At 45.9% G+C, this 12,500-nt stretch overlaps 1 protein-coding gene across 4 annotated transcripts in view; it reads left to right on the forward strand.

Annotated features, from left to right (window-relative positions):
- pla2g4ab (phospholipase A2, group IVAb (cytosolic, calcium-dependent)) overlaps window positions 1–12,500 on the forward strand; it is a 68,344-nt gene that overhangs the window by 27,711 nt on the left and 28,133 nt on the right. For all 4 annotated transcript variants that reach the window (XM_063201252.1, XM_063201255.1, XM_063201253.1 and 1 more), the window contains exons 8-9: window positions 1,260–1,396; window positions 8,791–9,016. In XM_063201252.1, coding sequence (XP_063057322.1) covers window positions 1,260–1,396; window positions 8,791–9,016 — 363 coding nt within the window. The remainder of the gene's footprint in view (window positions 1–1,259; window positions 1,397–8,790; window positions 9,017–12,500) is intronic.

The following is a 12,500-nucleotide window of genomic DNA, read 5'->3' on the forward strand; positions in this document are numbered from 1 at the left end:
ACATTCTCGCCGGTTGCAAACAAGACACAGGGGAAACAACAAATATTTTCTGCAGTGTTGTACCACTCACTTTGAAATGATCGGGTAGTTATTATCTTCTGACCGGTCACCTGAGTAGCAAACCCTTCAGCTCTGTCGGTCCTCCATTCTTTATCACATATTTTCCCCTTGGAAATCCAACTTCGAGAATGCTCTTAGTTTTGTTATGAAGTCCACTTGTAGCAGTCAAAGTGAACAAGCTAGCCAACAACACCGACTGACTGTATTGTGAACTTCAGATTCGCTATGACGTAACTGTCCAGCAAGACTCAACACCAGAAGGAGTCTGCGGCCAGGCTACTGCTCACCTCACCATTGTATCTTTCAGTGGGCGTTATGCCAAAGCGTCCAGAGTAAAGAAATGATAATCACACGTAGAAAATATTTAAAAAATATCAGGAAATGAGGGCACACCATACATACTTCTATTAAGTGTATAAAAACGTTTAATACAATATTACCAGGTTGCATTCACAGAACGAGCAACATGGCGCATGCGCTCAAGCTTGTTAACGAGGGATTGCGCAATCCGGGGTGAGGCCAGTTCAGAGTTGGCCCAAATTCAGCGTATTCGGAGCAATTTGACATGAAATGGGCAAATATCATGATTTTGGCCACGGAAATGATTGAAAATGAGTGAAACTGTTTAAATACTGCTCAAATGGTAGTTATGGTGCAGATGCTCGAAAACAATAGCTGTTATTGTTACTATTATTCACATTAACTGCATCTCATCATTCTCATCTGGAGCTGGTGAGGCCGTGCCTCCCCTGCCGTATTGGAGTGCACGTGCCTGGTGAATGGGCAGCATGAATTCTGGAAATAAACAACTAAAAATCTCACACAGTGTCCCTTTAAGGAATGCCTAGCTATTTAAAGTCTTAGGATAGCAATAAGTCAGTACTCATCCCTACACCTCAGCCACTATTATGTGTTCCGTTGATGCATGATATCACAAAAGTATACTTGATGGGTGTTACCCTCATTTTCCTAGGGGGAGATACTGTGGAGAATGTGGTAACGTGTGTAAACAACGCGCATTCATTCGTGTTAGCTAGCGTTGCTCGAGGCAACTACCGGTACACAAGCCGTAAACCTGACAGGTAACCTCTGCATCACCCCCCCAGATGCCAGTGATGGATCTGGTGGTTTTCTGGCGGGAGCTTCAGGTTTGCAGGTGATGTACGTAGCTGATGGGTAACCTCTACCTCTTTCGCCAGGTGCCGGTGATTGCTGTGGTGGGTTCTGGCGGAGGCTTCAGGGCAATGGTGGGCTTCTCTGGCGTGATGAAGGCCTTGTACGAGTCTGGCGTGCTGGACTGCACCACCTACATCGCAGGCCTCTCCGGATCCACCTGGTGAGCTGCCCCGCCGTCTACAACACACACACACACACACACACACACACACACACACACACACACACACGCACACGCACACAGCATGCAACACCCAGCATATCTATTTCTCAGCACAAGACATAAAGGAATCAGGGTGGGGAATGCGTAATGCAAAAGCTTACAGTAATGCAATAGCAAGTCATAGCCAGGGGCAGCATGTTGTAAAGCCTTACCATGAAGATGAGCAAGCTTGATGCGAAGAGGAGGAAGAGGAGGAGTCCAAGATAAAAACAAACACAAGATTTGCTGGAATATCAAAGGCATACTGTAATTGACTTACACACAAGTCCAGACAGGGCTGTATGCAAAATATAGAAGCCAGTCACAGTGACAGACAGATAGAGACAGCATTCGAGTATCAACCAGAGAATGCCAAATAACCAGATCAATTATTCAAAGGAAAGAAAAAAAGAAAGAAATCATCTTCCACATTGTCTTCAGTGTTTCCACAGTGGGTTTACATACAGTGTTGAATCTCGCCCTCCAACCCGTGCCTGCAGTTCACCTAGAGAGCGCTGTCGAGACAGCAGAGCCCATAAGGCTGGCGCTAATAACTGACAATTGTGCTCGCTGTCGGCTGAAACTTGACAATATTATTGTAAGTTCCGAGAAACGAATGTGGATGTAAATGAAATGTACAATAACCTGAGAGTTATGTCCTTCTGATTTCTTACAGCATTGGCATTTATGAGTCAGGCTCCGCTAGCATCTTGCTAACAAAATTGCTTTACGGCCGTCGTGATCACAGCAATGCAGCCGGCCGACCAATCCAAACACAGTGTGTGAAGCCACTCGTGACGTCATATTGACAATAAAGACATATTTTACAAAGATCCAGAGAGTTTAAACATTCAACTAAGTGCTGTTTGAAAGGATAATTCATCCTGCCTTTGGGAAAAATAAAATGAAACGACGATACCAATCCATGGACCCCATTCATTCTAATAGCCTCTGCGCTCCTTGGCGCTCCTCTGCGCTGTCTGGATGGCGCCACGTAGTGGACAGTACCACCCGGAAAAAGTTGCGAGATTCCTCTCTCGTACTACCCATAAACACTCTCTGGTGTTTCTCTGAGCGTCTGTCCAATGCGCAGGTCAAAGGTCGCCGGCCTCTCCGCAGCCCCGCTGCCCCACCGCCCCGCCATCTACCACACACACACACGCACGCACGCACGCACGCACGCACGCACGCACGCACGCACGAGCACAAAGACACAAAGACACATACACTCACGTATGCATGCATGGACATACGCACGCACAAACACACACACACACACACACCCAAGCTTCAATCCAGTATCACATATTCCAAACGACCTGGTTTTACCTGGTTGCTTACCAGTTTATGTGGAATATGTGGCTTCTGAATCCAGTCTATCACTGCACGCATGTACGCATGCATGCACACACACACACACACGCACACGCACACACACACACACACACACACTTGTGAAATACACACTGTGAATAATTGCGTCATGAGATGTGTGTAATACTGTGTATGTGTGTTTCGCTACTTTTCTGCCGGTTGTGTCACACTTGATTCCTTCAGTTCCATTCCACTCCGCATGTGTTCTTTCCATAGGAGTTCCCAACATACTATAGACACCATCTTCCATCTGTACAACTCTGACATTCCATCTGTTTTCTATATATTCAGTTTTCTGTGTGTTCAGTTATGTGATACTGTATGTTCTGTTCTGTTAGGTGGACCCTTTTCCTCTCTCGGTTTTTCCTTCCTTCTATTTTCCTTCCACTCATCTCTCTCTCTCTCTCTCTCTCTCTCTCTCTCTCTCTCTCTCTCTCTCTCTCTCTCTCTCTCTCTCTCTCTCTTTATCTCTCTCTCCTCTAACTGCTTCTCCATATGTGAGGATTTATGTGGGTGCCGTCTGCTTGTCATTACAGCTCAACTTTTGTCCTCTTTCACCAGCAATCTGTAGGTTGTGCAACAGGTTTCCTGACCCCCTCCACACCCTCCAACCCCCACCCCCCAAAATTCCTCATTTTGAACCCCAGTTCAACTACCCAGCTAAACTCCAGCCTTAGCTCAGTCCCTCCGCACTGAAAGTATGGAATGCAGGTTACGCAACTGTGCTTTCGCTGTCTTCAGCCCGCCGTGTTACAGGCTGTAGCCTCGGTGTTTATGAAAAAAGGTGCAGAGCTCAGTACAGCGCACCGCAACCTGCAAAATGCTGGAATATTATTGCACATTGCATAACGTGTTGATGTTGGCTTCACTTATACAAACACGCACATGCTGACTGGAGCAGTGCAGCACAGAGAGCAGGTCCAGGAAATGTTCTGTTTTAACCTCCACTGCCCTGCCGATCCTCTGCAGATCCCCTGCAGCAACCTAACTGCATATTAGTGGTGTGGATTGGCACTGCCCTCACGATCCGATTCGATCACGATTCGGGAGGTAGCGATTCGATTCGATTCGATTCGATCCGATTCGATTCCACAATGCATTGCAATGCATTACATTTCTACTGAAAGCAAAGCAAATGTTTCATCAGTCATGATAAGGCAATACAAGTAGTCAGATACTGAGCAACAATTTATTGGCTGTTTTCTGTATCAGTCTGGATCAGTCTGTAACAGTCTTGCAATGCTTTGAAGTACTTTCATTTAATTTAACATTCATTTGCTCCCGAAATATCCATGAAAGTAATTGAAACTTCAAAAAATTGCCGGATCGATTCTGGAAATTGCCGGATCGATTCTGGATCGTCCATGCCCCGCATTGGATTGCATCGCCGAATCGATCATTGTTGACACCACTACTGCATATATTGCAAACATTCCTAATTATCACACTGTAATGAGGTCCTGCCATTCCGCTCCCCGTTTCCCAAAAGCATTGTTCTATTCACCGCTCAACTGCCATTCGTCTGAATTCAGCACGAAAAGATAGGCACGCCTATTTAACCAACTGCATCTCATTCTCCGCTCTGCCGTCAGTTGGTGGAATTTCAGCGCGCTGACATTTGGAACGCCCATTATTTAACTACACCGCATTTATTCTCTGCTCACCTGTCTCCAGTTAGAAATTTTCTTTCTCGCTCACACCCACCACATCCCCGTTCGCCTCCCTTCTGCCACTGTTCGGTCGATTTGTCAGGCGCCTTCCCTTATCCTCTCCAGTTTACCTTGCTCCATTGCCCCCTGACCATCATCGGCCGGCGGGTGTTCGTTCATACCTCGCACAGATCTGTGGGCGCAGATACTGCCCAAGCTCTCAGTGGCGCACCGTACTCCCAAGCTCGAGAATGTTTACTGCGTGCTCCTACTGCTAATGTTGACTTACCCGGCTTCAGCACAGCCAGACTGGACAGAGACAATGTACTCTCAGGGAAAAAGAAAGGAGGTGGACTGATCATGTACATTAACAACAAGTGGTGCCATCCTGCACATGTTACTGTGAAGGAAACGGTTTGCAGTAAAGATGTGAAGCTACTGGCCGTCAGCCTACGTCCCTACTACCCCCCAAGAGAATTTTCTCATGCCATAATCATCTGTGTCTACATCCCACCGCGAGCTGTTCCAGACATTGCCTGTGACATCATTCACACAACTGTTGCAAAGCTACAAACACAGCACACAGAGGCTTTCTTTGCCATAACTGGAGATTTTAACCATGTAACCCTTGATTCCACCCTCACTAACTTCCACCAGTTTGTTGACTGTGCAACAAGAAAGAAAAGAACAATCGACCTCCTGTATGCAAACGTGAAAGATGCCTACAGCGCCACCCCCCTTCCCCCACTGGGCTCCTCTGACCACAACCTGATCCATCTCCAGCCTTTGTATGTCCCCAAAGTACAGAGACTTCCAACTACCACACGCACTTTCAGGGAATGGACACCAGTAGCAGAGGAGACGCTGAGGGACTGCTTCGAGATCACAGACTGGCACTTACTACAGGGCAGTGATGACCTGGAGGAGGCCACAGCATGTACAACAGATTACATCAACTTCTGCATGGACATTGTTGCACCAACCAAGACTGTCCGCTGTTACCCAAATAACAAACCCTGGGTAACCAGTGAGGTCAAACAACTCCTCAATAGGAAAAAGAAACTTTTCAAGGAGGGTAACTTGACAGAGCTGAGGAGCGTACAGCGAGAGCTCAAAAGCACCCTCAAGGAGGCCAAGGTTGCATATGGGAGGAAAGTGGAAAAGAAAATGAGTGACAATTCCAGACAGGCTTGGAAGGGGCTTAGAAACATCACCGGCTGTGGGAAGAAGAGATGCATGGCTGATGGCGACCCATCAATGGCCAATGACCTAAACCAGTTTTACAACCGGTTTGGCAACTTTGGCACTGGGGGAGGTCACTCAGTCGTCACCTCTCAAGCTCCCTCACCCCCCCAGCCCGCACTTGACAACGACTCTGGCAACGACCCTGAAGATCACTTTTCAGCCGGCTCCGATCTCCCTCACTCAGAACCCCCCACTCACAGCGACACTCCATCCTGTGACAAATACATGGACACTACATCTACCCATCCCCCAGCTCTGCCTATGGCCTCCACCCTGACCATCTGCAACTCTGCCATAGCACCCCCACTGATGGACACAGCAGGCCCACCAACCCCCACTGTCGCTACCCCCCGCTCCAGTCCCTCACCTCTGCCACTGGAAACAACTTACCCACCACCACCACCCACCCCTCCCATCCGCCCAAACCTCATTCGACCACAGCCATCACTGACCATCACCTCTGAACAAGTCAGAGGGGTACTGAAAAAACTAAAATCCAAGGCAGCTGGCCCCGATGGCGTTTGTGCAAGACTGCTCAAGACATGTGCTGAGGCATTAGCTGAGCCATTACATCACCTGTACAATAGGAGTCTGCAGGAAGGAAAGGTCCCCACCATGTGGAAAACATCATGCCTGATACCCGTCCCAAAGAAAGCACACCCCAAGGAACTCAACGATTACAGACCGGTTGCCCTCACCTCACATCTAATGAAAACATTCGAACGGGTGCTGCTGCGCTACCACCTCAAGCCCCAGGTACGACACGCACTGGATCCTCTGCAGTTTGCCTACCAAGAGAACGTGGGAGTGGAGGATGCTATCCTGTATCTCCTCCACAGGATACATTCTCACTTGGACAAGGGTGGCTGTGCTGTGAGAATCATGTTTTTTGATTTCTCCAGCGCCTTCAACACTATTCAACCACTGCTGCTGAGAGATAAACTGGTGCAGATGGGAGTGGAGCCTGGCCTGGTGACCTGGATCACTGACTACCTCACGGAACGACCCCAGTTTGTAAGGATGGGTGACATCACATCTGAGACAGTGGTGAGCAGCACAGGAGCGCCACAAGGAACGGTGCTTTCCCCCGTACTGTTCACTCTGTATACGACTTCAGCTACAACTCTGCGACATGCCACATGCAGAAGTTCTCAGACGACACTGCAATTGTGGGGTGTATCAGAGATGGTCAGGAGTAGGAGTACAGGGGACTGGTTGACGACTTTGTGGGATGGTGTCAAAACAATCAGCTGCACCTGAACACCACCAAAACCAAGGAAATGGTGGTTGATTTCAGGCGCTCCATCCCACCCTTGGTGCCTGTCTCTATTGGGGGAGAGAAAGTGGAGACTGTCAGCACTTACAAGTACCTAGGAGTGCACCTCGACAATAAACTGGACTGGTCCACAAACTCAGATGCACTCTACAGGAAAGGCCAAAGCAGGCTCTATTTCCTCAGAAGGCTGAGGTCCTTCAATGTCTGCAGCCGACTTCTGCTTATGTTCTACCAGTCTGTCATGGCCAGCGTGCTCTTCTTTGCTGCGACGTGCTGTGGAGGAAGCATCAGGAAGAGAGATGCTGGACGCCTTGACAGACTGGTGAGGAAGGCGGGATCAGTGGTGGGCATGGAACTGGAGACACTCACCTCAATAACCGAGAGCAGAAACACTGAGCAGACTAGACTCTATTATGGACAATCCAGCATCACCCCCTTAACGCCACCTTCACTAACCAACTGAGTCTGTTCAGCCACAGACTCCGTGCTTTCACCTGCAGGACTGACAGACTAAGGAAGTCCTTTGTCCCATGGGCAATTCAGCTGTTTAACAACACACAGAAGGACACTAAGAAGAACATCATCATAGGGGACTGGACTGCCTGAAATGCCAGAGCTGGCCCAGCCCGGGAAACCTCTTGGTGTGTGTGTGTGTGTGTGTGTGTGTGTGTGTGTGTGTGTGTGTGTGTGTGTGTGTGTGTGTGTGTGTGTGCTGTCCAATAACTGCACTAAGGAACTTTTGACCCTAGACCACTGGACAATACTTGTTTTTTCCTGCTTACCACAAGCAAAGACTGTGATCTGTCGGAGCTGGCCCAGTTTACTGGGGAACCTCTGTGTGTGTGTGTGTGTGTGTGTTGTGTGTGTGTGTGTGTGGTGTGTGTGTGTGTGTGTGTGTGTGTGTGTGTGTGTGTGTGTGTGTGTGTGTGTGTGTGTGTGTGTGTGTGTGTGTGTGTGTGTGTGTGTGCTTGCCTAATACACTTACCTGTACTTTACTGTGACATTGTAAGAATTTTTAACCCCTATCATACTCTGTACACTGCCTCTACATACTATACTATATCATAGATGTATCCATCAACACTTGTTGTCTACCTTAACTGACAGAGTATGTTTTTCTGCATTGGTCTATCCCAACTCACAGAATGTCTTTTTGCACAATTACCTTTTCTACATTTATTATCTCTATTATTTTATTTTATTTTCCCCACCCTGATGACTATTCCTGTGTTTATTTTTGTCTTGAAATGTCCATGTGGGCTTTTGTGTATTTGTGTATTTATGTAAGCTACTGGATACCTGAATTTCCCCCTGGGGATCAATAAAGTTACTCTACTCTACTCTACTCTACTCTACTGCTTAATCCAAATTTAAGATAGTATATTAATGAACCACTTATTAGGTTGCCAATGGGAAATTGGATTGTAACTAAGTAATTTGCTGAGAAATGCAACCGCGCATAGAACAAAGTTACCAAAGTGCCTGTGTGCATGTGGTTGTGAACACATTTATGCGTCAATGCATTCATGCACGAAATGTGCACACGCCCGTGTATCAGTGTCGGTCTGTGGTATGTGGATGGTGGAGAAAAGCCAAGCAGTGTCGGGCTGTCGGCCTATGGATGTTTCATCCGCCAATCTACGTAGAGATACTGTGCATGCCGACGCTGTACACACAGTAGCAGGCCCCCTACCCTTATTCTCACAACTGTTCCTGAATGACTGTGTGTGTGCACCCTGTGTGCATACTGTACTCTGTGTGACTGTACGTGTGACCATGACCATGTCCATGTGTGCCTCCTCCGCCAGGTACATGTCGACGTTGTACTCACACCCGGGCTTCCCCACGGACCAGGGCCCCGAGCAGATCAACAAGGAGCTGATGCGGAGCGTGAGCAGCAACCCGCTGCGGCTGCTGCTGCCCCAGCACGTCACCAACTACATCCAGGCGCTCTGGGCCAAGAAGAACCACGGCCAGCCCGTCACCTTCGCAGACATCTTCGGCATGCTCATCGGAGAGACGCTCATCCCCGCGGTGAGCATGGCACACTTGGGATCTTTGCATCTGCACTTGTTAAGCGGGCTTGCAGAGTATAGCAATCTCTAAGTACAGTTTATTAAGCGGGCTTGCCACGCTTATAGTAATCTCTAAGTCCAGTTTCTTGCTTGCTTCTCTTGTGCAGGTCAGTAAAAATAGAAAATGGATCTCCTCCTAGGCCTTTCAAGATAGAGACACCGTTCAAACACTAAAACGACCGGCTCGGCTTGGAGATCATTTGTGCTGCTATAGCGTGTCTGTGTCTCTTGTCATTTTTTTCTTTTTCGGCGATTTTGTGCAAGTTTGGGTCCCCATAGAAAACAATGGTAGAATGCTCTTGAATGAAGGTTCCGCAACTCTAGGGATCAGAGTATAGGAAGTTTTTTGTTTCATAAAACATCAACACTTACACCTAGAAGTTTAGTTGATGCGTTGTTAGCGAGCTCTATGAGATGACTCCAAACGGTGAAAAAATCATGTCCCAACTCCCATTACTTTTTAAATGGCAGGTGTGTAAAAATGGCTGGGCTGGCCCAATGGCTTTTCCTATTGAATTTTCAAGTGCCTTTCTGAAGAGGTCAGCATTAGAGGTCCATTTGTGACTGAACCGTTTAACCTATAAACTTTATTCAAGGACTGTTAGAAAGATCACACGTATGACTCCAAACTGTGGAAAGGACATGTGACAATTCTTTTTAGTTTTTTAACAACAGCGAGCCAAAAACTAGAAACTGTTGTGGTTCTGCCCTCTGCCTTAGAGAACAATACTAACTGCCATACAGACAATCAGAACAGGTGCTGCCAATAAAGGGTTCCATCTCAACTGTCTCATTTTCTCAACATTTTATTCTTAACGAGCACCCACACTCTAGAATTCTACTGTTCAGCTCTTCAATGCAATGTAATATTGTCTTACTGGAATAGTTATGACAGCCAGCTGCTTGGCTCAATGGTAAAGGTGCTGGATTTGTGACATGGAGGTTGTAAGTTCGAATCCCACCTGGACCCATGTTGATTTTCAAAATTATATCATATGCAGTGTTCCTTAGCCAACTTAAAATAGCATGTACAGTGCCCTCCATAATTATTGGCACCCCTGGTTGAGATGTGTTAAAAGCCTTAAAATAAATTCAGTGTTTATTGCAGAAGAATACTGTCACACTGAAAATTGTAGGAAAATGTAGCCTTCAACTCAAATGAATTGTAAGAAAATAAAAAAATCCCTGACTAAAAAATAATTATTTTTCATTAAATCACCTGTTCCACAATTATTGGCACCCTTAACAATTCCCAGGAAATAAATATAATTGAAGCATTTCTGTCATTTCTAAAGTAGTTTACAAAGTTTACCAGAGTATGTAGGAACATTTAATTAGTAATTCATCACTTCCTGTTTCCCTGGGGTATAAATATGACGTGACACCGAGGCCATTTCTCTTATCCACTCTTAAACATGGGAAAGACAAAGGAACACAGCATACAAGTGAGGCAGATGTGCGTCGACCTTCACAGGTCAGGCAGAGGCTACAAGAAGATTGCCACTCAACTGCAGCTGCCCATATCCACTGTGAGAGGAATAATTAAGAAGTTCAAAACAACTGGAACAGTGGTAAACAAGCCTGGACGAGGACCCAAGTTTATTTTGCCACCACGCACAGTGAGGAGGATGGTAAGAGAAATCAAAAGATCTCCAAAGCTCACTGTTACAGAATTACAACAAATGGTAGCATCCTGGGGTCACAAAGTCTCCAAATCAACCATCAGGCGCTGTCTACACGCCAACAAGCTGTTTGGGAGGCATGCACGGAGAAAACCTTTCCTCACTCACAATCATAAACGCAAGCGTCTGGAGTTCGCCAAGCGGTATTGGGGCTTCAACTGGGACCGTGTGCTTTGGTCAGATGAGACCAAGATTGAGCTTTTTGGCAACAAACACTCTAAGTGCGTCTGGCGTACCACGAAAGATGCGCATGCTGTAAAGCACCTCATACCCACTGTGAAGTATGGGGGTGGGTCAGTGATGCTGTGGGGCTGTTTCGCTTCCAAAGGCCCTGGGAACCTTGTTAGGGTGCATGGCATCATGAATGCTTTGAAATACCAGGACATTTTAAATAAAAATCTATTGCCTTCTGCCCGAAAGCTGAAGCTGGGTCGTCACTGGGTCTTTCAGCAAGACAATGACCCTAAACATATGGCCAAATCTACACAGAAATGGTTCACCAGACACAAAATCAAGCTCCTCCCATGGCCATCTCAGTCCCCTGACCTCAACCCCATTGAGAACCTGTGGGGTGAGCTGAAGAGGAGAGTACAGAGGAGAGGACCCAGGTCTCTGGATGATTTAGAGAGATTCTGCAAAGAGGAATGGCTGAAGATCCCTCTTTCTGTCTTTTCCCATCTTGTGAAACATTATAGGAGAAGATTAGGTGCTTTTTTGTTGGCAAAAGGGGGTTGTACAAAATATTAACACCAGGGGTGCTAATAATTGTGACACACATTATTTGATGTCAAATAATTATTTCTTTATGTGGGATTTTTTCCCCACTGAATAAATGCACTTGTATTGAAGGTTGGATTTTTCTCTTTTTTTCCATTAAGGTCCCATATTATTTAGAAAAAAAATAAAATAATTGGAAGCTAAAAAACACATCTCAACCAGGGGTGCCAATAATTATGGAGGGCACTGTATGTCATTTAGTATCAATGGCAAAGGTGCTGGATTAGAGCTATGGAGGTTGTGAGTTCGAATCCCACTCGGACCCACATTGATTTTCAAAATTATATCATATGCAGTGTTCCTTAGCCAATTTAAAATAGCATGTATGTCAATTAGTATCAATGGCAAAGGTGCTGGATTAGAGATATGGAGGTTGTGAGTTCGAAGCCCACTCGGACCCATGTTGATTTTCAAAATTATATCATATGCAGTGTTCCTTAGCCAACTTAAAATAGCATGTATGTCATTTAGTATCAATGGCAAAGGTGCTGGATTAGAGATATGGAGGTTGTGAGTTCGAATCCCACTCGGACCCATGTTGATTTTCAAAATTATATCATATGCAGTGTTCCTTAGCCAACCTAAAATAGCATGTATGTAATTTAGTATATCCCCAAAACACGTTCAAGAGCTACAACACTTTCAAGATGGCTGAATCCAAGATGGCTGAATTGTTTGGCCCATAACTTCTGACTGGGTGCATGGATTTTTCCTACATTTCTTTTAGCTTTGTTTTCTCAATAGTAGTTTGTTTTTAATTTAGGTATAGAGATATAACAAATAAAACTGCTCAGCTCTGCTAAAATCTTTAAACTATCAATATGACATGCCTATATATTAAATGTATTATACTAGCAGAGTGTGCAACCTTTTTTGATGGTGACTTTTTTGGCTGGGTAGTGTATTTCTTCTTTCTTTCTTTCTTTCTTTCTTTCTTTCTTTCTTTCTTTCTTTCTTTTTTTCTTTTCCTCTTAATTATTTATC

This window comes from Engraulis encrasicolus, chromosome 6 (assembly GCF_034702125.1).
Source record: "Engraulis encrasicolus isolate BLACKSEA-1 chromosome 6, IST_EnEncr_1.0, whole genome shotgun sequence".
In the NCBI taxonomy this organism is placed as follows: Eukaryota; Metazoa; Chordata; class Actinopteri; order Clupeiformes; family Engraulidae; genus Engraulis; species Engraulis encrasicolus.